Source organism: Rattus norvegicus, chromosome 5 (assembly GCF_036323735.1).
Source record: "Rattus norvegicus strain BN/NHsdMcwi chromosome 5, GRCr8, whole genome shotgun sequence".
Classification (NCBI taxonomy): domain Eukaryota; kingdom Metazoa; phylum Chordata; class Mammalia; order Rodentia; family Muridae; genus Rattus; species Rattus norvegicus.
The window spans coordinates 142,594,939-142,620,873 of NC_086023.1; the positions used below are offsets into that span (position 1 = coordinate 142,594,939).

The 25,935-nt window shown below is 48.0% G+C and overlaps 3 protein-coding genes across 4 annotated transcripts in view; 2 read left to right on the forward strand and 1 right to left on the reverse strand.

The window, feature by feature from the left end:
- Nucleotides 1-8,247, forward strand: part of Gnl2 (G protein nucleolar 2) — a 25,388-nt gene extending 17,141 nt beyond the window's left edge. For both annotated transcript variants that reach the window (NM_001025736.1, XM_039110345.2), the window contains 7 exons: nt 664-768; nt 1,508-1,666; nt 1,838-1,951; nt 5,470-5,939; nt 6,348-6,427; nt 6,990-7,075; nt 8,059-8,247. In NM_001025736.1, the coding sequence (NP_001020907.1) occupies nt 664-768; nt 1,508-1,666; nt 1,838-1,951; nt 5,470-5,939; nt 6,348-6,427; nt 6,990-7,075; nt 8,059-8,211 (1,167 nt within the window). In that variant the 3' untranslated portion in view covers nt 8,212-8,247. The remainder of the gene's footprint in view (nt 1-663; nt 769-1,507; nt 1,667-1,837; nt 1,952-5,469; nt 5,940-6,347; nt 6,428-6,989; nt 7,076-8,058) is intronic.
- Nucleotides 8,194-17,032, reverse strand: Dnali1 (dynein, axonemal, light intermediate chain 1). Its single transcript, NM_001031647.1, has 6 exons — nt 16,950-17,032; nt 16,329-16,474; nt 14,976-15,145; nt 12,333-12,511; nt 11,863-12,027; nt 8,194-9,675 (listed from the first exon to the last, which is right to left on the reverse strand). Exons 1-6 carry the CDS (start codon nt 17,028-17,030, stop codon nt 9,640-9,642), a joined length of 777 nt encoding a protein of 258 aa, NP_001026817.1. The 5' UTR covers nt 17,031-17,032; the 3' UTR covers nt 8,194-9,639.
- A 1,057-nt stretch (nt 17,033-18,089) lies between these two features.
- Snip1 (Smad nuclear interacting protein 1) lies at nt 18,090-25,564 on the forward strand. Its single transcript, NM_001014069.1, has 4 exons — nt 18,090-18,334; nt 19,490-19,592; nt 22,625-23,208; nt 24,190-25,564. Exons 1-4 carry the CDS (start codon nt 18,123-18,125, stop codon nt 24,458-24,460), a joined length of 1,170 nt encoding a protein of 389 aa, NP_001014091.1. The 5' UTR covers nt 18,090-18,122; the 3' UTR covers nt 24,461-25,564.
- Nucleotides 25,565-25,935: the final 371 nt, after the last annotated feature.

Here is a 25,935-nt window from a genome sequence, read left to right on the forward strand (position 1 = left end):
GTGAACCTGGGTCCTCTACAAGAGCAGCAAGTGCTCTAAACCAAAGAGCCACTCCTGCATCCCCTAACTCCAGCCTTTTGCTTTAATAACACCGACCCAAGAATATTTGGTGTCCGGGTTAAGAAGGAAAGAAAACTTGGTCTTTAGATAGATTCTGGTATTTAGAAGTCAGCAGCTGTAACAGAGAGAGTTTTAGGAACAGCATGGTTCTGCCTAGTAGCAAAGAAGCTAGCAGCTTTGTGTTTCTGAATGCTTTTAAGACTTGGAGAGGGGGTTGGGGATTTAGCTCAGTGGTAGAGCACTTGCCTAGCAAGCGCAAGGCCCTGGGTTCGGTCCCCAGCTCCGAAAAAAAAAAAGAAAAGGAAAAAAAAAAAAAAGACTTGGAGAGGTTCACTGTGACAGTTTTGCACAATACCAACTGGAAATCCTGCCTCTTAGACTCTTAGTGATGGATGTCTAGCTTGTGCTTGGTGGAAGTTGTCACGCTTGGCTAAGTAAAGGATAGACTCTGGCCTGATTATTCAGCAGGTTGCTTTTCTCTGGCCCTCCCTCCCTCCCTTCCTTCCTTTCTAGTATAATATGGCAATGTCACAGATTAGTCTTCACTCCCAGATTAAGCTCCCAGTATTTGACTTTGGCAAACTTAGAATTTCCTGTCTGCAGGTCTGGCAATATATTACCTTGATGCGCCGTATATTCCTGATCGACTGCCCTGGTGTGGTTTACCCATCTGAGGACTCAGAGACCGACATTGTTCTCAAAGGAGTGGTGGGTATTTGTCCCTAACAGTTCTGTTTTCATTTGTGGGGATCCCTGAGTGCCTTTGCCACTCCTTGTTCGGAAGGCAGTCTGGGGTTAGCCTGCCTGACCAGATGTGGAAACGTGATGCCGAACAGAGCAGCTTCCTTTCCACTCAGCCTACCTCAGGAGGTTAAGGGGCTGTGGGCATATCTGGTCAGTGTCATCCCACAGCAGTATGCAGTAACCACATGGGATCCGAAGGGAAACAGGGCTTGTTTATGCTTAGTGATAATTCATCTTCATGGGTTTATGGATTGAGTCATCTTGGAGCCCAGTCATTTCCTCACTAGTTTCTGAATATGACTGAAAACTTAAATGGTTCCCCTTAACTATAACCATGCTTCCAGCATACGTCCTCTGCACATTCCTCCCTGTCCTTCTGAAATTCTTGGATTGCTTTTTGTGTTCTGGGTTCTGGGAGTAGCAGGCATCTTAACCGTTCCTGCCAGTGAGTAACACAGAGCATTCCAAGTTGAAACTGTCTGTGGAGGCCGCACGCAGTCTGTGGTAAAGCAGGATTAGAGTTGATCTCTGGGCTCCATGACTGTGGTCAGCTTCCAAGGGTGTTCCTTCCCCCTGCCAAACTATCACAGACTAGCAAAGCCCCACTCACTTTGTGATATGGAAATGTATTTCACTTTATAAAAGTCACCGAGTTTTCCTGTCTGCAAAAGAATTGAACACAGCATTTTTTATCACTCTCTAGGTTCAAGTTGAAAAAATTAAAGCTCCTCAAGACCACATTGGTGCTGTCCTTGAACGAGCAAAGCCAGAATATATCAGCAAGACATACAAGATTGAGTCCTGGGAGAATGCTGAAGACTTTCTCGAGAAACTAGCTCTCCGCACCGGGAAGTTACTGAAGGTGAGCTGGTGTCTTTGGGGATTGTCACTGGGATTCACGGACCTGCCATTGTGAGAGTGACAGGAACTGTGTCAGCTGGATGGTGAGGAACAGAGTAACTGAGATGGCCCTCCCTCATCCAGAAGAGCTCTTGTCCTGTGGGTTTAACTGAGAGTCTGTCCTGTCTCTCAGGGTGGAGAGCCTGACTTGCTGACCGTGAGCAAGATGGTGCTCAATGACTGGCAGAGAGGCCGGATCCCTTTCTTTGTCAAGCCTCCCAACGCAGAGATGCCGACCACTCCCCAGGTAAGAAGAGGGGGAATGCAAGTCCTGGAGTGGGGTCCAGTGACCCTAATATGATGTGACTTATGTTGTTTACCTTCATGGAGCATCGTCTCATTTAGGACATGTGCGTCATTCCATTGTAGAGACTTGCTGAAAAGCATTGGAGACTAGTGAGCAGAAGTAAGACAGAAGAGAGCATATGCCAGCCTTTGGGCTGGGAAGAGAAGAAGACATTAATATTTGTTAAATGTCTGTCTTCTGTGGGAGCATAGGTATTGCCAAAGTTCATGCATAAAGAAACCTTTGCTCATGCCAACCACAGCCGCAGAGAAAGAACAAGGGAGTGGTTAGGAGCCCTTTTCTAAAGAGAGCTGGGAGCTCATGGGCTGGGGAGCAGTGGTGTTGATAATGTCTGGTCAGGAGGGATTGGGCTTGGGGACTGAACTGGGACACAGAAGGGAACTGCCTGATGCCCCTGTGGCTTTTACCCTGATGGTAGTTTGGCCTGGGACTCAAAACACTTGACTTTCCTGTTTCGAGGGTCCTTTTCAGAATTCAGCGGGGTCTCTGGAAGTGATGGCTTGGGGTTTTGTGTTCCATCATTGGGATCTTGTAGCTCTGGTCTTCTCCTGGAAATACCTCTTTACTGAAGCAAGGTGGTTGGTTCCATTTGGGTATTTTTCTCCAGCATTAAAAACAGCCTAAGAGCTGGAGATATGGCTCAGAGGTTAAGAGCACTGACTGCTCTTCAGAGGTCCTGAGTTCAATTCCCAGCAAATACATGATGACTTACAACCATCTGTAATGAAATCTGATGCCCTCTTCTGGTGAGGACAGCTACAGTGTACTTATATACAAAAAAGAAACTTAGCATGCTGTCAGGTGACAGTGGTGCACACACCTAAATCGAGGCAGAGCAGCCAAGGACACACAGAGAAACCCTGTCTTAGGCGGGGAAAAAAGACTGGGCGCACCTGAGGTTGACATCTGGCTTTCCTCCATCTTCTCTCGAAAACCAGAACCAAGTACAGCAGTTTCTCTCTCTCTCTGTGCTCTGTAAGTGATATCGTGCATTCACTCATTAACCCATTCATTCAACAACCAGGGTAGAGCTCCTAGCCCTCTGTGGCAGAGAGGCCACTGTGAAAAGCAGTCAGGTCCCTGCCCTGATGTACTAAGATTCTAGTGAGGCATGGAGGTCAGGTGTGCAATCTAAGTACATGTGTGTGGTGGACATCAGATATGTCAGTGGATGTCCACTCCACTTCTGCAGGTCTCTGACATGTGTGTGATAAGTACATGTGTGTGGTGGACATCAGATACGTCAGTGGATGTCCACTCCACTTCTGCAGGTCTCTGACATGTGTGTGATAAGTACATGTGTGTGGTGGACATCAGATACGTCAGTGGATGTCCACTCCACTTCTGCAGGTCTCTGACTCTAAGGAGGTTCTGATTTTAACTTCTGGAATTAGTGGAGACCCCACAAATCATGGACTTGAGTCCCACAGCCTGCTCCCCCTTAGCATTACAGTTAAATCAGCTACAAATTCAAGGCTCTGGGGTGTGATTTGCTTGAGGAGAAACTCAGCAAAGTACTTTTATCTGTGATGACCAGTTCACCACAATAGCTAAAGGTCAGAGCAGCTCAGTGGAAGCCATGCCTAGGCAAGGTAGGGAAGAGACAGCTGTAGAGAAAATATCTTGTGTCTGTTGCTATGGCACCTGCCAATAATAAATTTGATTACTTAGGCAGGAAATAGCAAGTGGGCCATCCTGTAGACAGAAGGATTCTGGGATAGTGCCAAGTACAGGAGATTGACCGAGGAAGATGTGAGATGGATGTATATATCTGAGCACAGGTAACTAGCCATGTGACAAATTGGAGGCTGGAGTTATGTGAAGTTAGGATCTAGTCAGGGAAGAGCCTAGTTATATGGCCAAGGTATTTGTAAATATATTTTGAGTCTGAATCTTATTTCTGTGAGAATCAGGCTGGGAGGAAGAACCAGACTTAACTTTTACAGACAGCAATTTCTGTTTTTGCACTGGGTAGACATATCAGAGTCTTTACCATCCTGGAGTTCTTTATTATGTAGGTGAATCAGTGGCTATAGGATTCAGCTCAGTTTCAGGCCCCTCTTCTTTCCCCAAAGGTTGGAGGTGAAACTGTGGGTGTGGCCTGAATCTTTCTAGTAAGCAGGTCCTATGTGAAGTCAGCTAGAGTCCCGCCTGTAGCACATTAGCTTCCTTCCATTCGGGTGAGCTTGTGCATATGGAAGACGACACAGCTCTGGGGGGTGTCCAGAGGGCTTAGGCCTCTGTGCCAAGAACGTATGTTTACTGTGCTTGAATATAGCCAAGTTATGGGAATTGAGGGTACTGTGAGCACTCTGCCAGGATAAGGGGAGGACTTGTGAGTGGAAGTTAGGGAAGGCTTCTGAGGAACAGGTACCTCCTCAGAGATCTAACTCTGAAGCACAATTATCCTTATTCAGTGTTTCTCCTTTGTATCTTTTTTGGTTTCATCCTCCTTTTCTTGTTGGTGAAGTAGTAATTTCTTAAAGTTCAGAAAGCTAGAAATCGCTAGACATGATGGCTCATACCTTTAATCCCAGCACTTGGAAGGAAGAGTTAGGTGGATTTCTGAGTTTTAGGCTAGCCTGGTCTATAGAGTGCAGTCTGGGATAGCCAAGGCTACACAGAGAAACCCTATCTTAAAAGAAAAAAGAAATCTAGAAATCACTACAAAATATACAAACTTAAAATTAGTTTCTATGTGCCCGTGTGCCTATGCCTGTGTATCACAGACATGTACATGATATTTGTGAGGATCTGAACAGCTTTGGGGAGTTGGTTCTCACTTTTCACCATGTGAATTCTGGGGGTTGAACTCAGGTTGTCAGATTGGGCAGCAAGTGCCTTTACCTGCCAAGCCAATTCAAAAATGTACAAACCTTTTTGCAGTTTCCTGCATTTTATGGATTCTGGACTTGTTTAGCATTTTCCCAGCCACTCTCAACTTTGGAGAGTCACTGTGTGAGTTTGGGTCATAAAATGGTCCACATGTGAGATGCTGAGGAAAGCTTGGCACATGCTGACTTTGCATGAATACCTACAATAGGCCAGTCATCTCAGGGTTTCTAGAGCTCATTCTGAATTCTGTCCTCCCCACATCTCTCCTTATACTTTCTGGTACCCCTTTAGCCTGGCTTCCACTTTCTATGGAAAGTGTCTTGGAAAGTTTCTATGGATTTGTGTCTTCCATTTTTCTATGTTACTTCTCTGTCTCCTTTTTCCTGATACCCAAGGAGGACACCACTGTCTTGGTTTCGTTGGGTCGGTTCCCTTCCTCCTAAGCCACAGCTCTGTCCTTTATAAAGATGAAAGGCTCCTTTATAGTGCTGGCTGCTGTGTCTAGTTCTGTTGGCTTAGATCCTAGAGGAGGACTGCTTATCTGAGAGCCGGTAGCAGCTGAAGCATGGCTCTCCTATTCTGATTCTGTGTTCCCTTCTCCTACATCTTTTGGTCCTCGCTAGCTCCCACCCTCCTCACCATTGGAAGTTACCACAGAAACAACGCAGAACAACCCAGAAGAGGAGACCATAGAAACAGAAGTCGAAAGGTCAGACTCTGTCATTGAAAAGGAGCCAGAAGCAGGCTGTTCCCAGGATGAAAACTCAGAGATGCAACAGATCCTCGCACGGGTTCGCCAGAACTTTGGTAAAATCAATGTAGGGCCTCAGTTCTCTGCGGACGACCTGGTGCCCGTGGACGACCTGGTGCCCGTGGACTTGTCAGACCTGGAAGATCTGGAAAGCTCTGAGGAGGAGGAGGAGCAGGAGCAGGAGCAGCCAGGAGAGGATGCTGAGGAAGAGTGTTCCCGAGACACGCGGGGAGGGCCCGTGGAAGATGACACCAAAGCTGTGATCAGAGCCCTAGATGAGAAGATTGCCAAGTACCAGAGGTTTCTAAATAAAGCCAAAGCTAAAAAGTTCTCTGCCATCAGGTAACATTTTCTTCTTACTAATTCGCTTACCTGTTCTGTTCTCGCTTGCCATGAACATTGGCTTTGGCGTTAGGGTTTTAAAGTACTTAGGACAGAGGCCAGGGCCTGTGTCTGTCAGGCAAGTGCTCTACCACCTAGCTCTAGTCCCAGTCTCCCAGTCTGAACAGGGAGCTAGGAATGGTTGCTTTAAAGAACAATCTGTAAACTTCTCATCTTCAGCCACCTGAAGCACATGGGGCTTGATTACCTAGTATTCTAACCAGGAGCTGTACAAATGGCTAGTCGTTGGCTGTGTCACCCGGCAATCACCATGAACCTGACGGAATTTCCTTTTCTTCACCTCTCCAGATTGGCATTTTCAGATCAGTTAAAAAGGAGCAGCTGTGTGATTTTGCTTTTATTTTTCAGAATATCCAAAGACTTAAGTGAAAAGGTTTTTGCTAAGTATGAAGAAGAGAAGAAAGCGTCTGCAGAAGTCAGTGATGCAGGTGAGATCAATTCTCTGAACCATTTAGATAGGATTTGTAGCTTTGGGATAATTTCCTTTATACAGGCAGGTACCTAGCATCTGGTTCCACATTCTACTTACCATGCAAATTGAACTCTCCACTTGAGGTTCTGCACATTTTTAAAGATACAGTTGATGACTTAGAAATGCTGCTTCAGAGTCAGACAGAAGAGTCTGCAGAAGAGTGGAGGCAGGAGGTCTGTCTGACTTTTCTATTGCTGTGGGGATAGCACAGGACCAAACAAGCAGTGCACTGGGGTTGTTTAGCCTCCGAACCCACCTCTATGACATAACACCTTTTCCAAGTAGTACCATCAACTAGCGGCCAAGTATTCAAACATGAGCCTGTTGTTACCATTTTCATCCAAACCACCACAGATATTTCATAAAGTTACCGATAGTTTCTACATGATGCGGGTTGAGCCCCACTGTGACCGTGGCCTGCTTGTAACCCTGCTCCTCTCTGGCTCCTTACATGGGGCTTGTTCCCACAGTAGTCTCTAGTGTTAACCTCCTGTGTTTTGTGTGTCTTTTGTGTCCAGCACCCACCAAAAGGGCAAGGAAGTGGAATGCACAGGTGGAAGAAGAGCCTTCAGATAAGACTCAGAGGATGCTGACGTGTAAGGAAGTAAGTACCCTCCTCCTTCTGATGAGATACGGGCACAAAGGTAGAAGTCTAGCATGCTAGTGCATGCCCGCCATGCTTAGTCCCAGTATGGGAGGCAGTGGGAGGCAGAGGCAGGCGGAGGCTGTAAGCTCAAGGCTGCCTGGACAGCCAGGGCTGCACAGTGAGACCCTGTCATGGGGGAAGAAATCAAGAAAAGAGCAGTGGAAATCCATTTTAAGGTTTGTTTGTTTCGTTTATTTTGTATGCATGTGTGTGTGTGCGCGGGCATCACCATGGTGACTGAGCACCCGGAGCTCAGAGGGCAGCTTGGTGGGTCCTGGGAGTGGAGCTTCTCAGCCACTTTGGTTTGTTTAGTTGTTTTTGAGGCAGGGTCTCGGTGTGCAGGCCCTGGTTATCCTCAGACTTGGGTGCTCCCTTATCCCTGACTACCTCAAGTGGTGGGATTGCAGGTGTAAGCTATCTTACCCAGCCAAAAAGTTTAGTTCCCAGAACCTGCTCTTTCTCAAACGAGAGTTTAGAGCTGGGAGTCCTAGGAACCCCATATGCTAGCGATCTGATGGAAGTAATTTGAGTCAAGACGTGGCCCACGGAATGAAGGTCCTTGAGTCTAAGTTTTAGGTTTCAGGAGTTCTAGGCCATCACCTTCACACCTGTGTCCTATTGGCCTGAAGAACTGGAAGATTTTGGGTGACTTCCGGGAGGTGACGCACAAAGAGTAGAGCTGGTGAGGCAGGCAGATGGCTGACCCTAGCAAGGACAGCTTTGGGAATGAGCTGAGCAGAGCTGAAGCAGCCCCGCTGGGGAGAGGGACAAGGGTTGGGCCAGTGAGAGTTGCTGTTGCTCTTCAGGTCTAAAGTGGACAGTCCCCCAACTCTGCTTCCATTGCTGTGGGAGCTGCACAGGCAGGGTGAGGGGCGGAAGTGGGTTCCTGTCTCATGACCGTCAGTCAGTGTGTGACTGGTTTCCTTTTTTTATGTTTGCAGCGGAGGAGAGCAGCTCGGCAGCAACAATCCAAAAAAGTCGGTGTGCGCTACTATGAAACACACAACGTGAAAAACAGAAACAGGAACAAAAAGAAGACGAATGACTCAGAGGGACAGAAACACAGACATAAGAAGTTCAGACAGAAGCAGTAACAGCTAGAAAGCTGTTTATTAAATTATACAAAAATATGCCAGTAGGAACTGTGTTTATTTTCCCATGCCCAGGTGGCATCTATAAGGCACAGCACACTTGGGAAGCCCAGTGGTGAGGGCGTACCCCAGTTCTAGTGGCAACAGGAAATCCTCAACCCCAGAGTTTCTCAAACACTTGGCCTGGCCCTTAGTTCCTCCAGCATGTGACTGACCCTCTTGTGTGTGTCTGTGGACATGGGTGTTCCTCTTACACTACTAAGTGGCACTGGGGCCTAGAGTGTACAAAGCACAAGTGCTTCAGAGACATTCAGGTGAGGCTTGGAGACATGAGGAGGGATCCAGCAACTTTGGCTTGTTAGGGTACATATGCTTTCCTGCACCACCCACAAAGCCAGCACACCACAGGGACATTGTTTCATAGGCAGGTTATGCTAGTGGTGACCTAATTCCTCAGGATACTGGGTGAGGGTCCAAGATGTGACTTCTAGTATGAGGTCTGAGTGTTGGGATCCAGTCAACTCAGAACAGCACTTGGGGTTCAGAGGCCTTGCAGTAAGCTTAGACTGGGCTGGAGGTCAGAGCTGCCCAGGAGTGAACTCCTCTGGCCCCCCTTCAGGGCTACTGTGGACTTGAGGCCTTCCTACCAACTGGAAGGAAATGTTAGCTCCAGTATAAGAACAGTTCCTTGTCACTTGATTGAATGGTGGGTGTCACCGAGCTCATCCTCTCCCGCCCTGGGTTTTCCCCTAGTGGAGATCTGTCTGTAATTTAAGTCTTCTGGATCTACAATCTGCCTTCAGTCCAGTCTTGTCTAGAGCTCCGTGTGAGGTGGCCACCTCCTCAGCTGTTCATACTAGCTAGTTAGGGAGTGTGGAGTCAGGCTCTGCTGTCCAGCAGGAGGAGGATCTGGGGTGCAGACAGCTCTCAAGACACCTAGACTTTCGTACCTCTCAGTGAGCATGGCTTTGACTCTGCTGTTGTCTCTTCTTGGAGCCAAAAAGACTAAGGACAGGGTCCTGCTGACTTGGTAGTTGGGAATGAGATGATACAGTCTAAAACCAAACTCCAAAACAAGGTGCTGAAGCTTACATTAGAGAGGTGACATGGGGGGGTGGGGCCAGTGAGCTGGGAACTGCACTCGGTGCAAAGGTGTCTCTTTAGGGAAACACTTGCTCCCTAAGTTAGTGAGGTGACAAAGACCCAGGCCAGCCAATTTATGAACCACACATGGACAGGGTTCCACCACCTTCCATTACCCAGCCAGGACCCTGGCGCCAGACCTTAGGTGTTTCATGACACGGGGACAACAGTTCTAACAATCGCATGAGTGGGGACTGGGGAGGGGATGGCTGGTTCACTGAGGAAACTGGCTTTTTATTACAATGGGCTTATGGGGCAAGGGGCCTGCTGAGACCCATGTGGAAATTATCACTTCTTCGGTGCGATAATGCCTTCCAGTTGGGCCTGAAACACAAGAACAAAACCCCATTAATATTTGCATCTCACACCTTGAGGAATAGCCCAGAGGCTGCCACTTTGAGCATCCCCTCTTCTGACCCAGCTCTGTATTTTCTAGAACAGCTGGATTCAGGTTTGGCATGATTTTGTTACAAACTGATAGGATGATAGCTCAGTGTGTTATAGCACAGAAAGGGAAATGGAATAAAAGCTGTTGAAATAGTGGTTTTTCCATAGCTCCTTTAAGCCTGGGTATGTCCACTAGGTTAAACATTTGCCTCTCTGGGTTAGTACATGGAGCTCTGCTGGGACCAGAAGTCTTAGAAAACAGCAAATTATCAGCCGCCGTGACAACTTTACACTCAATTAGAGGAAATTGCTACCAGTGAGTAGGAAAAGCTAGGACACTCGGGGGTTATTTACTCTCTCCCTCTAGCAGCCAGCATAGTGATTTAGTGCAGTGATATGTGGACAGACCCTTAAGGTCTACCCTGCGGACTGAAAACACTTTTCTTTGTAGGGCAGCTTTGAGCCAATCAAAGAACTTGCTTGTAAAGAATCCTTCACCCTGGGCTTTCAAGGCTGCCTTTGGATGGTAGAAGGATGCTAAGGTATTCAGCTTTCTCTTGTTGGAACTAAGAAACCAGCTTTGGAATCTGCCGAGTCAACAGTTTGCATCTGGCTGGGGAAGTCTCCAGCAACTATGGAAATCTCTCATCTCCCGCTGATGGCTCATACAGAGCCTTATCTCAAGCACAAGAATTTTGGCTTTAGGTGAGGGAGGGAGGAGGGAGCTGCTTATAGGTTCCATATTTAGAAGTGAGGCTCGACAAACGTGCACTGTTGGGCACAAACCCTATAGCTTCTGCTCAGCATATCTGGGAGTGGCCAATAACTTTATAAACATTGTCCTGTAGCCTTTAATCCCTTTACTTGGGAGGCTGAGGCAGTTGGATCTTTGAGTTCAGGGTCAGCCTGCTCTACAATTCCAGGACAGCCAGGGCTACATAGAGAAAGCCTGTCTTGAAGGAGGGCGGGAAGGGGAATTGCTCTGTGATAGGCAGTGCTGCTTGCCTGGGGCTCAGCCTTTGCAGCCTGTAACAATTCCTTTTTCTTGCCCAGCCCTCTTTCCCAGCTCCTTAGTTGGGCTGAGGAAAACCACCTATAGCTGGGTTCCTCTGGCATTCACTTAGGGGGCTTCCCACATACACTTCCCCTCAAAAGCCTCTGCTGCCACAGTGCATCAAGATGGGGTGGGGGTGGGGTAGATAACACTCCTGTTGGAGCCTGCTGAGGAGACCTGGTCTGTGGAGGAAGACTCCAGTGACCAGCTTGAGGGGACAGACACTGTTGCATCCTCTCTGGTTATGAGCATCTTCTTCCCAGGAGGAAAACGGATTGGCAGGCATGAGATGGCGCTACAGTGGAGAGGCAGGCTGAGGTACTTTTATTGCTGAGAATAGGCTTCCTTCCCAACTAAAGGCATAAAGAATGTAGCAAAGGAGCCACACCCTAGCCCCAGTCAGCTTCCCTTACTCCTTGGCAGTACAAGTGGGCCAACATTTAAAAGCCATGGGCAGAGACTTGTAATCACTGTTACTGGAAAGGCAGAAGCAGAATTTGAAGTTCAAGGCCTCCCTGGGTTAGAGTTCAAGGAAAGCCTAGGAAACTCGGGTCCTGTTTCCAACTGAAAAACTAAAAGAAGGGCTGGAAAGATGGCTTAGCAGGTAAGGGTACCTACCCATGGCTCTTGCAGAAGATCTGGGTTTGTTTCCTAGCACCCACGAGGTAACTTACAACCAACCATCCCTCCAGTTCCAGGGGATACATCAAGCACATATGTGGGTGTGTGAGCATGCAGGCAAAACATTCATACAGATTTGGAAGAAAAAAAAGAAAAAGCCTAAAAACTCTTTAAAAGAAAAAGGAGAGCTGGGCGTGGTGTGCTTGGCTGTAATCCCAAAGGAAGGATGTGAGCTAAAGGTTAGCCTGAGCTACATGAGACCCTGTCTCCAAACATCCAAACAAGGAAAGGCAAAAGGAGGGCTGGAGATGGAGTTTAGGGGTGTAATATCTGCCTAGTGTTCTTCACGACATTGAGTCGCCACTACTTCCAAAAATGAAGTCACGGGTGGGAAACGATCTGTAGGTTTGGCCCCTGTGGGCGGGAGCTTGGACCTGGGCCCCTTTTACCTTCAGTTGCTGATTAGTCCGTTTCAGGAACTGGATCTCCTCATTGTGCTTCTTCTCCTCCACCTGTCGCCTCTCGCTCTCCCGCTTCTCGGTGGCCTCACATTTCGCCTTCTGTTCATTCACTTGCCTCTCCAAGTCTCTCTTTTCTGTCTCCAGTTCTGTAATCTGAAGACAGAATGGCCATCATCCTGGGGCATCCCCCAAGTGGATGAGTGCTGTAAGAGCCTGGGTGAGGCAACTTGGGACACAACAGCCCAACCTAAGACAATGCCAGGGTATGCACTGCCACCCAGTGGGAAGTCAGTGACTGACATGGAGTGAATTAGACAAGACCACGCCTCACTGAGGCTTTGCAGTATTAGCGTGGAGGATACCCTGGGGGCCAGAATTCAGGGTTACAATGACAACCGCACACCCTGAGATTTACAGAAGAGTTTGGGAGCCATGGGAACACAATTGACCCCACTCACTTTCCTCTCCATGTCTGACTTCCCCTGTTCGGCCTGCAGTGCCTTCCTCATGCCGAATGCTACACTGCTTTCATACAGAGTCTGGTAGGCAGCGATGGTCATGCGGATCTCATCCCGGACACGCAGCAACAGCAGTCCTCTCTCTGCACAGTTGATGGTGACCTCCCGGATCAGCTCATCTTCCAACATGCACACAGGGAGACAAAAGTCACTGATGAGAGGGCGTGCACTTTGCCTAAAGCAAGCCACCTTTACTCTGGGGAAGGACTTAGGGTATGTTCTCAGAGGCATGGATCTGCGACGATGACACTGGTGAAGGTAGGACACCCAACACCCATATAAAAAGACAGGCGCTGTGGCACACATATGTAATCCTAGCCCTGGAGAGGTGGAGACAGGAAGTTCCCTGGCGATGGTCACCAGCTTGTCTTGCTAAATCAATGAGCTCCAGGGTCAGTGAAAGATCCTGTCTTGAGAAATAAGGTAGAGGGGCTGGAGAGATGACTCTGAAGTTAAGATTATTGACTACTTTTCCAGAAAATCCGTGGTTGGCAGCTAACGACCATCTGTAGCTACAGTTCCAGGGTATTCAATGTGCTCTTTGGGTCTCCTCAGAACTGCACAGATGTCATACACAGGTAAAAACACCCACACACATAAGGCTGGTTTTTTTTGTTTGTTTTGTTTTGTTAATTTTTTTTATCTTGAAAGAAGAAGCAGAGAATGATAAAGAGGTTTGACATTGACTTGTGCACACACGTTCGAACATGACTATACACACATGCACACATGCACATGTGCACATATGCACATATGCACATATGCACACAGCAGACCCAAAAACCAAATATATGGTTTACAAGAAGGCCCTATGACAGGGTGCTTTCCACGATCCAAAGAAAAGGCCGCACAGCCACTCCTCTTGGAAGAAGCATGTCGGGGTTGGGGATTTAGCTCAGTGGTAGAGCGCTTGCCTAGCAAGCGCAAGGCCCTGGGTTCAGTCCCCAGCTCCGGGAAAAAAAAAAAAAGAAAGAAAGAAAGAAAAGGAAGAAGCATATCAGTGAGCTTGGCATGGAGAGAGGGACTAGAGCGTCAGGTGTGTTTGTGGCAATTGGTCCCCCTCGCTTCCATGTTCAGGCACAAAGCAGATATAGAATGAACTAGCATTCTCAAACGGTGGTGTTTAAAAATGCTGCTGTTAAGTTGGGCAGTGGTGGCGCATGCCTTTAATTCTAGCACTCTGGAGGCAGAGGCAGTCGGATCTCTGAGTTCCAGGCCAGCCTGGTCTACAGGGCTACACAGAGAAACCCTGTCTGTGGGGAAGGAGGGGAGAGGGGATCGGCTCCTCTTTGCTAGACTGGTTTGGGACTAAGAGCAGCAGGGTCAAGAACTTGCTTCTCTCCCTTTATAAGTCTCCAAATTGGAGGGCAAGCCACACTCACACTTAGCAGGCTAAAGCCAGTGTGCTGAATCTGAATCTGCCTGAGAGGTTGGGAGAGTTTGCAGTTGGGAGCCCATAGCATTAGGGTGACGGAGCAGAGGGTAGCCATTGATATCAGCATTCAGTGGGCACATCAGGCACGTCTTCAAGTCTCACATCATCCAAGTACAAATGACAGCAGCATTGTTCTGGAATATGGGCTGAGCGGAGTTTGTTTTTTTTTTTTAAGTGTACATGCAGATAGAGCATTCACAGACATAAAATAAATAAATCTGTTTTTAAAAGTGTTATGCCAGGAGCAATGACACACCTTTATTTTAACCCTAGCACTCAGGAGGCAGAGGCAGGCAGAGCTCTGTGAGGCCAAGCCAGCCAGGGCTACATATTGAGACCCTGTCTTTACAAAATTAGCATAGACTTATTACAGAAATCTTTGAAAAAAAAAGACTCAAAGTTAAAAGTTGTTTTTTAGAGGTAGACTTGGCTAACTTGGAACTCACTATGTAGATCAGCTTGACCTCAAGCCAGAGAGATCTGTTGCCTTTACTTCCTGAGGGCCTGTATTAAAGGCATATGCCACCATATCTGGCTAAAGTGGAAGTTCTTACCTTACTCCAAATACCCATCAAGGGGAGGGGACAGTGAGATGGTTCAGTAGGTAAAGACAGGCCTGATGGCCTGAGCCATTCCCTAGAATCAGCCTGGTAGAAGGACAGAATCAATTCTTTTTTTTTCTTTTCTTCTCTTTTCTTTTCTTTTTTTTCCGGAGCTGGGGACCGAACCCAGGGTCTTGCACTTGCTAGGCAAGCGCTCTACCACTGAGCTAAATCCCCAACCCCCAGAATCAATTCTTGCAAGGTGTCTTCTGATCTCCACACTCATGCCATGCACATGGGCCCTCATGAAAACATGCCTGTGTGCACATGCACACCCACACCCAAATAAATCTAAATCTAAATAAGAACCAAACCCCGTGAGGGATCAGGCACCCCAGTGACCACGAAAGATGGATGAGTGGCTGAGGTGGAGAGGTTAGGCTAGGAATGGAAGGGAGTAGACTTAGCAGTTGTAGGGAAATCAGGCAGAAGGAGAAGGGATGATTTCTGAATGGGGGGTGGGGATCATTTGGAATACTCAGGGCTTGGCTTTTGGCTAGAAGGAGGTAGAGAGTGTGTGGCAAACACACCACCAAGGCTACTCACCAAAACACTGGGAGTAGAGTTCCCTGCGCACAGGGCAGATGCCCGTCTCCCTGGCCTGCCTCTGCTGCAGCTTCAGGTCCAGCTGCTCCTGGAGATGCACCACATCCATTCTGGTGCTGGGTGTGCTGGACACCTGCTGGATCCATAGCTGTGTGTCTTCTACCCACTCCCTGTGACACAGATACAAGCCACCAGACCTGAGCAGAGGGCCCTTGGAACTCTGCCTGGGCAGGAGCAGGGAGTGGGGGTGGGCAGCATAGCCATCCTGTCACTTCTGCCTCCCTCTCTTTCCTGAGCCACGTCCACTATGCAGCCTCCACAGGACACATACCTTACTGTTGGGCAGATGGGCACTCTCTATTCTCCACGAGACTACAACCCTCTGCTCCAGGTCATACCTGCCTAGCATGTTGAGGACAGATGTGTGGTCATGCTGCTTGATTTGAATGGAGAATGTGGTGGAAACCCCCCTACACTGGCTTATGGTGAAGACACAGAACACCATAAACCTCGTGCAAGCCACTAGGAAGCATTTGTGTATGTTGGGAGTATGGAGGTTCTTAAAGTGCTGCACTTGCAATGGCTGCCCATGATGAATTCTGTGCTGGAGGAACAGCCGAGTTCTGCAATGACGGGCTTGCAGGCAGAATGGCAAGAGAGGGAGAAGCTTCTATGTTGGTGGGAGAGAATCCACTCATACGTGACACCTCTCTCTCTCGGCCTCCATCTCTGGAGAAGTTCACAGGTTCTCTGGTTCTTTTAATCCAAGAGAAAGCTTTTTTGTTGTGGACATAAATAAGCCCATTAGGCGGAGGTTTCTGAGAGTTCTAGCGAGGCTGTGTAGCCCAGGTTAGCTTCAAACTCTTCCTGCCTCTGCCTCCTGGGTTCTGGTATTAAAGGTGAGCTCACTGGGCCTAGCCTTATTGAACATTTACGGGCTTTTGAGACACACTTTGTTATGTAGCACTGGCCAGTCTAGTACTCCTTCTGTAGTCCAGGCTGGCCTTGACTTTGAGGCAATCCTCCTGTGTCTTGCAGAGTGCTGGGATTAAACTCTCTATGAGGAATCTTGATGGAGATACCAAAGAAACAGAGTATCGGGAAGGGGGTTTAGGAGGAACAGGTCTGAGCTAAGAAGACCCAACTGTGAAAGCAGACATCTAAAGTCACGAGAGTGCTCAGAACGTGGAGGGCATGGTTTTAGAGGGTGCCTGCCTGGCTATGAGCATCCAGCCATATGAGACTCCATGAACTCCAGAAAGCTTAGGGGAAATCCAAGGTAAAACACAGGGAGACACCTATGTTCTGGGGCCAAGAGCTTAAACCTTCTCCCAGTCATCCCTCTCTCTCTACCTTGGAGGCAGGATGGCATTCAAGATTTCTTCTGCTTGTTTGGTAGGATCTGGGACACAGGAAGTTGAGGGCAGCTTGGCCTTGGGTGGTTGTGGGCCTGCACCAGAGGGTCCAGGCTGCTGAACTGTGACTTTCAGTGGCCGAGCCTAAGAAGAAACAGGTGAGTCAGTCCAGTCCCTCCAGATTTGCCTCAGTCTCTTGTCGAGCTTTCCCCATTTCCGGCCTATTTCCCTCATCTGTGGTCTCTAAATAAACAGGAGCGCAGAAGACCACGAGGGATATGTCTGGCTCTGTCCCTGTATTTGAACTGGTGTTTCTAGAATGGTGGTAAGGCCTCTGCTCTGACTGTGTAGACATAGGTAAGTCACAACCAGACCTGTTCTTGGACCTCACTACCACAAGCCTCATCTTTTCCATGTGACTTCTTTCTCATCTTAAATTTGTCCTCTAGGGTCACAGTTAGGCTTCTTGTAGTCTTCTCCCAACCTCCATCCTTGTCCAAGTTCCCTTGGCTGTCAGCCCTAGCAATCTGTCTCCTGAAATTCCAGAGATCCTCAAACCTGGGATGTCTTTCCCCACGGGATTTTGTAGGATCTCGCATTTCCTGAGACATGTTCATACCTTGGGGCTCCGTTTTTCTGTATTCCGGCTCACCAACACCGGGGTGTCATATTTGAGCAGAGAGTCTGCGGGGGGTATCATGGTGGCTGTAGGGGTTGCAACTCCGTAGCGGTCCCTCCGGGTGGAGCCTTGTTTGCGATCACCATGGAAACCCCTCCGCTCCTTGCCCCATGGACGGGGCGGGGCTTCGGAGGAAGGCGGTGCCCGGCCGCGTGCAAGTTTTGTCCTACTGTGCTTTCTCCACCAGCACTAAACTTCTTGGTAAACAAGATTGGAGCCCTAGCGTTAGGTCTAATTCGGGATGTGATGAAATGGACAGACCACCTTTGCTTGAAACGAAAGTCATTTATAGTATTTGGCGACGATTGGCACTTGGAAGCCAGAGGCTGGCGGATCTCTGTGAGTTCCAGGACAGCCAAGGCTATATAGAGACACTATCTCAAGAAACAAAAAAGAATTTCACAGTGTTGAGTACGTGTCTGTGTTTCATAACTACTAAGAACGCGCAACGAACAGAGCTGGATTAGCTTTCCCACATAAGATTTTTTCTTTTTTGTTTTAAAGCTGGGTGATGGTACCATACACCTTTAATGACAGCATTCGGGAGCCAGAGGCAGGCAGATCTCTGTTAATTCAAGGTCAGCCTGGTTACAGAGTGAGTTCTAGGACAGACAGGATTAAACAGAAACCCTGTCTCGAGAAAAAAAAATTGTCACTTTTTGAAGTCCTGGGGGTTAATCCAGGGCTTCGTACACGCGAGGTAAACGCTCACTCTGTCTCAGCCTTCACTCCCCTTCTAACTGATTTGTATTTGGCAGTGCTGAGGATGAATCCAGGGCTTTGCGCTACACGAGCTGCAACTTTTCCAAAATTTGAGACAGAGTCTCACTAAATTGCCTAGGCTGGCCTCGAATTTACTGCGATCGGAGGCTGGTCGTAACTTTTCAGTATTCCAGCCACACCTCTCCAGCAGCCAGGACCCCAGTGCCACTAGCCCGGGGATTCCCAGGGTGTGAACTCAAGCACTGGGCCCCGCCCACCAGGGGGGCCCGACACCGTGAGGGCTTCTGGGATAGCGTGCTGCCCGGAAGCGGAAGTGCAAAGCGGTCCGTCACTTCCTTTGGCTCAAGTGGCTCAACGGACTGTGCAAGTGACTCTCGGCCGGGCCGCAGGATGAAAGCGGGGAAGAGCGAGCGGGAGCGAAGCAGCCGGCGGCGACACCGGTCAGGCGACGCTTTGGCGACCGTAGTAGTGAAGCAGGAACGTCTAAGCCCCGAACCCGTCGCACACCGCCGACCTGACGCTCCAGCCGCTAGCCCGCCCCCGCCCGCCGCCGAGTCGGGCTCGGCTGGTCACCGCGGGAGCCGAGCCCGGGGAGCGAGCCGGTAAGCAGGCCGCGGACGGGATGGCGCGGGGACCGGGTGGTGCGAGCGACTCGGGAGTGCAAAGCACCTTTTGAGTTGAAATGAGATTCCCCCGCCTGCCCACGAGCGGACGGTGGGAATGTCTTTTCCACTCTACCTACAAAGAGTATTTCACGGTGGGTCTTGGCGACTTCTTCTCGGCACTCATTCGCCGATGCCTCCATAAAGCATCGATTTACTGAGTGCGTAGTGTGGCTTAACGATCAATTAAGGTACTGGGTCACAAGGCAAAGAAGAGAGATGCTTTTACAACTTGGCGAAATTGGGCATGCTCTAACCCTAAGGAAAATAACAGATAATTTCAGTTAGTGTTAAAGACAAATTAAAACTGTAATATGGTAGCGAGAGGTTGGGTAGAAAGAAGTGAGGACTTCTACAGAGGTGATCTTTAAGCTGAGACCGATATGATTGATCCATTCTCTTTTGAAGAATCCAGGAAGAACCCAGTGTGGTGGGCATGCTTTGTAACACAGCAATGGAGACCATAAGTTAGGAGGATCCTGAGCTTGTACACACACACAGACACACACACACACACACACACACACACACACACACACACACACACAGAGAGAGAGAGAGAGAGAGAGAGAGAGAGAGAGAGAGAGAAATATATGCACAGAACTTGAATTGGAATTCTGTTTGTTTTAAAGGTTGAACAACAACAGCAACAATAAAAAAACCAAAAATGAAACAGGCAGCATATCTGGAATTGAGTGATGGAGCAGCATTGTAGGCTGGTAGAAATGATGTGGGATGGAGGACAGGGCGGGGCCCTTAGACCTGCTAAGGGGTTGGATGTGGTTGTTAGAGAAGGAAATATGTGAGGGAAAAAAACAGGCTAGATTGACTTCCTGGATAGTAGTGCCAATTAGGATGACAGACTGGGAAAGAAAGGTTTCTAAGGCTTTGGGGTTCATTAGGTTGTCTAAGTGAGGAGGCTTAGCAGGCAGTTGTGTATGTGGCTGGGAGAAGTGTTTATTGAAGGTAAAGGCCTGCCGTGGCTACAGAGTCCACACGTGTGCTGTGTTTAGGAGGTGAGCCTCATACTGGAAGCTAACTTATGTGGGGGAAGGGCCATTGAGGTAAAAATCCTGTGTATCATGCTCTGAAAAGGTCCCCAGCCAAAAAGAAAAGCAAGTCCTCCGGCAGAAGAAGCAAGTCTCCTCGGACTAAGAGAAGCCGGAGTCCCCACTACTCCACGGTCAAAGTGAAGCAGGTGAGTTGAGTGGGCAGGAACCTTGGATGGGAAACTCAAGTCCAGAGCTGTTGCCGGACCTGAAGAGGTTGCAGCCATGGTGTGTAGACATGTTTCATTGTCCCTGCAGTGAGCTTTTCTAAAAACCAGATATGTATTTGGGGCTGTCTTTCCTGAAATCTTAGCATTTGGAAGCAATGGTTGATTTGATTCAGAAATAATACAGAGTGGGAAACATGTCCACATTTCTCCCAGCGGTAACTTCTCACACACCCGTGGACAGTGTCTTGGTCAGGACACATTTACTGCCATCAGGATGCCTCCGATGTTCTTCAGTGACTCGTTCTCCGCCTTTATTCTTCCTTTCCCCCTGCCCAGCCGCTTCTCTCTCAGTTCCTGGATGCAACCTGTCTTTAGGTTTGAAGACTGTCTGTGGTGCTGTTTAAACCAGCACAGATGGTCACAGATGGTTGGGCCTGCGAGTGCCCATGTGCTGCAGTACCATTTTTTCAAAGGACATTGGTTTTCTCCATTGGATTATTTTACTTCCACATTGAAACTCAGGTATATGTCTATCTGGCCAATCGCATGCAGACTTGATTGCCGCATTTACATAGTAAGTCTCGAAACTGAATGCCCTCTTTGCTGCATTGGTGTGAGGGTTTCAGAAGCCCTAGAACTAGAGTGAGCTGCCATGTGGGTGCTAGGAATTGAACCCAGGTCCTCTGGAAAAAGCAGTCAGTGCTCTTGACTAGTGAACCATCTCTCCACACTACCCTCTTTTTTTTCCCCTTGTCTATATATCTATGTAAATGTTAGAATTTGTGTGTGTGCATGTGTGTGACAGAGACAGATCTTTTAAAAAATAAATTTTTTGCATGTGTATGAGTGCTTTCCCTGCCCACACGTATGTGTACGTACTGTGTGTGTGTCTGGTGCCCATACCAGACAGGTCCAGAAAAGGGTACCAGATTCTCTAGAACTTGAGTTAAGATTGGCTGCAAGCCACCTTAGGTGCTAGGAACTGACCCAGCTCTTCTGGAAGGAGAGAAAGTGCTTTTAACTGCAGAGTTGACTTCCAGTTCCCCTAGTAACGTCTCACAAGAAGCAGGTGTGGTGGTGTGTGCATATAATTCTGCACTGAGGCAAGAAGATCACAAGTTCAATACTGTTGTTTTTTTTTTTTTTTTTTTTTTTTTTTTCCGGAGCTGGGGTCAATACTGGTTTTAAAAGATTACTGAGGGAGGCTGGAGAGATGGCTCAGGGTTAAGAGCACTGACTGCTCTTCCAGAGGTCTGAGTTCAATTCCCAGCAACCACATGGTGGCTCACAACCATCTGTAATGGGATCCGAATCCTCCTTCTGGCGTGTCTGAAGACAGCTACAGTGTACTCGTGCTCATATACATAAAGTAAATATAAAAATGAATCTTTAAAAAAAATATTACAAAGAAGCTTTCTCAAAAGTAAAAAGGGCAGGGGTTGGGGATTTAGCTCAGTGGTAGAGCTCTTGCCTAGCAAGCGCAAGGCCCTGGGTTTGGTCCCCAGCTCCGGAAAAAAAAAAAAAAAAAAAAGTAAAAAGGGCTGGGGATAAAATTTAGAGTAAGTGCTTGTTTCCAGCCCCGCATCCTAGTCCCATTACCATTATGTGTGTATGCATATTGATGGAATATTAGCCTTAAAAGGAAGAAAATTCTGACACGTGCTACAAAATGTCTGAATCCTGATGACTTGCTTAATAAACCAGGGGGGAAAAGCATGATTTTGTAGTTGAGACAGGGTATCTCCTGCTAATTAGGCCCAGTTAGCCTGAAACTTGCTTGGTAGCACAGGCAGGCCTAGAACTCTTGATGATTCTCCTGCCTCAGTCTCCTGAGTGCTGATATTAAAGGTGTACCATCAACTGAACTCCACCAGAGGAGTGCATGCAAGCCTGTGTGTCCCTTTGGAGACAGGGTCTCATTCTCATTCTCTTAACTTCTAGAGACCCACCCACCTCTGACTCCTGAGGGCTGGGATTAGAGGTGTGCAGTCCCTTCTCTCTTGACAGGAATTGCTAATCTGAGAGAATTCCTACTTCTGTTAGCATTGGTACTGTGGTTATTAGAAGAAGCTCCCCTTCAGAGTCAGGCTAAGTGTTGGCTTCTTCTGGAAACTGCTTTGCACTTGGAGCTGTCACCTTACTGACTGACTTCTTATCCATCTATTGCTGCTGTTTTACAAAACAAGGTCTCTGTGTAGCCCTGGCTAACTCTGTACACAAGGCTGGCCTCAAACTCAAAGAGCTCTGCCTCCGCCTCCTGAGTACTGGGATTAAAGGTGTGCGCCACTGTGCTCATTGATCTACTGACTGTGTATTGCTGTTTGTGCGACGTTGATTTTCAGTATGTGCCTCCATTTTGTTAGAAATTTGGAAACTGCCAAGTAGTACTTTCTTGTAGGTTTCTTGAAGTGTTCGTGTTTCTTAGGTTTATCCATAGATGTTTGAATCATTTCTGTAATTGCTGAAGTTGAACCTTTTGAGATTATTTCAATCTCCTTTTGGCCTGTGAGGAAGTTAACTTTTCCCTTTATATATCTTACATGTGACTGTTCTGTTTTCTATACCTGCTACCCTGTGAGTTTGCCTGCAGGTGATTGAGAGAGGTATTTCTCCTTGTGGTAGGGTCTGGATGTGGGTTTGAGGAAGAGTATGGAATATGAAGTCTAAAGGCCCTTCAGGGGAAAGAACCACACTGATAGCCTTGTGTGGATAGGAATTTGTTCTGAATCCAGGCCACAGATGTGCTGTTGTTGTTTGAAATTGTTTAGCATATGCATGTCTGTACACCACATAATGTAGTGCCCACACTTACCACAAGAGGGCATTGGATTCTCTTGGAACTGTAGTTGTAGATGGTTGTGAACAGCTTTGTGGGTGTTGGGAAGTAAACATGGGTCCTCTGGAAGAGCAGTCAGTGCTCTTAATTGCTGAACTATCTCTCCAGTTCCTGCAGCTTGTTCACAGAGAAAGGGATGCTATCTTTCCCTTACTGAATCCCATCTGAATTTCAGGAACGGGAGGACCATCCACGGAGAGGACGAGAGGATAGGCAGCACCGGGAGTTATCAGAACAGGAGCACAGGAGAGCACGGAACAGCGAGCGAGATCGGCACCGGGGCCATGCCCGCCAAAGGAGGAGCTCTGATGAGAGGCCTGTCAGTGGGCAGGGTCGGGATAGAGACAGCCAGATCCTGCAGGCCCAGGAAGAAGAGAGGGACTTTAATAATGCCAGGCGCCGGGAGCACCGCCAGCAGAATGAGAGTGCTGGCGCTGAGGCTCAGGAGGTGATCCCTCGCCCTGCTGGTAACAAGAACAAAGAGGTGCCTGTTAAAGAAAAACCAAGCTTTGAACTTTCTGGGGCACTTCTTGAGGACACTAATACCTTCCGGGGTGTGGTCATTAAATACAGTGAGCCCCCAGAAGCCCGCATCCCCAAAAAACGGTGGCGTCTCTACCCCTTTAAAAATGATGAGGTGCTTCCAGTCATGTACATCCATCGGCAGAGTGCGTACCTGCTGGGGAGACATCGCCGCATCGCGGACATTCCTATCGACCATCCCTCTTGCTCAAAGCAACATGCAGTCTTCCAGTACCGGTAGGTAGACCAGAGGGAGGACTGGAAAGGGAGATGGGTGAACATCTCACTTAGCTTTCCTAAGGCTGACTGGCTGTGTGGAAATGCTGCTGAACCCATTACCCCTGGTCCAGTGAGCTGGACTGAAGGAGTACTGTAAGTCTTAACAACCTGTGGGTGATCTCCGGACATTTGTATGAGCGGCTTGAGTGTGATGTCAGAAATCCAGATATTAGCCTACCATTGTGTGGCAGTGTAGACCTGTAATCCTGGCTCTCGGGAGGCTAAGCAGGATTGGTGGTGTATATCCTCCTCTAGGTGTGGGTTATGTTCCATGACCCCATCTCTAAACAAACAAATAAATGATAGGAAGAAAGAGAAATTAAAAAGACTCCTGCTGCGGTCCTGTCCTGTCTCCACCTGCCCCCAGGGCTTTCTGAGGACCAAATAGAAATAAGTAAAGGCCAGAGTCTGGATGCCAGATAAATGCTAGCAGAATCTGCTGTTTGGGAATGCATCTTTACCATTTGATACTCAACCTGTGAGGAAAGCGGTTCAGTGGTAACATCCTTATCTAACAGGAGAGAAAACTGCAGCTCAGTACAGAAAGCAATCTTAGAGCAAAACTCTGTCCACATCTAGCCCTTGGCTCTCAGTTCCTAATTCTGTTTTCCCTTCATTCGGGCTGGTGCTGAAATCATGTGCAGTGTTGGAGAAAGTCTTTGCGTAAATAGCAAGAAGCCTCGAGTTCTGCACTGGGACCTCTGTGGCCCTCCATCGCCATCTACCAGCCACAGTCAGCTTTGCCTTTTCTCCTTGTTATGTAAAGTGCTCTAAACTTCCTTATCAGCGCAGCACTTCCCTGTGATGTCCTAGAGTTTTCGTTTGAATCCTGTTCAAGCCAGGCCACTGATGTGTAAATCTGTAGCAGAGAGCTTTAAAGAAGGTAGGTGGTCTCTGGTAGGACATGGCTCACACACTTCTCTCCTTGGTCTCTCCTAGGCTTGTGGAGTACACCCGTGCTGATGGGACGGTTGGTCGGAGGGTGAAGCCCTACATCATTGACCTTGGCTCAGGCAACGGAACATTCTTGAACAACAAGCGTATTGAGCCACAGAGATACTATGAACTGAAAGAAAAAGATGTACTTAAATTTGGGTTCAGCAGCAGAGAATATGTCTTGCTTCATGAGTCTTCAGACACCTCTGAACTTGACAGGAAGGAAGATGAAGATGAGGAGGAGGAGGAGGAAATGGTGTCTGACAGCAGCTGAGAAGCAGCCTCCACTATTAGAAACCGTCCCTACCGGAGGCCGTGGGGTGACTCCAGCGCCTCTTCTTGCCTTAAGTCTTTCCTCTATTGCTGCCCAGCTTATGTTGCAGTATGAGAGCTGTCACTTCGTGTTTTGTTGAACTTGGCACAGCAGCGGCCTGCCTGTGGGCGCTTGTTTTCAGAAGAATCTCACCAATTACAGCATGTCGAGTTTGGTCAGAGTGTGTGGCTGCGGTGGGTGCCTTCAGAACTGCTGCCATAGGAAACAGCCCTTGGAAAGGGGATTGTGACTTCTCTTTGTACAGTTTCTTATTTATATAGTTGTTGAGCTTTGTGAACCAGGAGTTTTGTTTTGGGGACAAACCCTAGAGTAGAGAATCTCAGTCAGCTTTGGATGTCACCAAAACAACCTCCAGCATATACCAAAGCTTTGACCTGGTTCAGCTCTTGAGTCACAGAAGTTGGTTTTGCACTTCGTTTTTTTGGGGGGTGACAGTTTACCACGTGACCTCTTTATTGGCTGTCTGCGATAAACAGACACTGTGATGCCTGTGTAGACATGACTGTAGGGAGGTCATGGCTTCTACTGACAGGTGCTGGTGTCATGTCATACACTGGGCTGTAGATCCGCATCCTCTGAGGATTCCTGATTGCTCCATGAAGCAGACATAATGGTTTGATCATCTGGTCTTTTCTTCAGCTTTGCATTTTTATTCCGATGTCACCTCTCTTCTCCCTTTGAGAAACACTACACTGACTTTCTGGGCGGGGCCTTGCTGGGGTCTCTGGGTGTATATGTGTCTAAAGGAAGTCATGTAGCTTCCATATTTCTGCTTCATCTTTGACCATGTGTTCGTATTCAACTTCCAAGGGTAGAAAGTAAGGGACAGCCTAGGTCTTCCCACCTGGGGTCTGTGTGAGTAGAAAGATACTCCTTCCTTCCGGTCTGTGTGCTTCAGAGCTATGTGCTGATTTTCATATGACAGTGTTTTGTGATATAAATAATACCACATGATAGGCAAAGGCCTGTCTGCATTTGGAGAGCAGGTTTTCATTTATATGTATTTTTGAGATTAAAAAAATAAAATTTGTAAATATAGCCTCATTTTAGAGGGTATTACTTTTCTCACATAAATGACTTGTTCATAGGTGTGTTTGTTTCCAAAGGAGTCTGTGTAAACTGTTTTGAGGTAACAGTACTATGTGTGTAGGGAATTGTAGGGAGAGACCTGAAGTACTGAACAGGAACTGTTTATCTCAGCAAGGAGGGCATGGGTCATGAGCTGTCCGGAGGACTTGTGTCAGTGCTGTGCATTTGGTGACAACATCAGGACCACTTCCTCCTCAGGTGGAAGTGATCGTATTACCTGTGCTGCTCTTAGCTTCCCTGAGGCTAGGATTCAGGATGCTGCTGAGTAGATTTTCTTGCTTGTATAGTCAGGGGGTCACTTGTCCTCAGGGCTAGAGGCTGGCCAG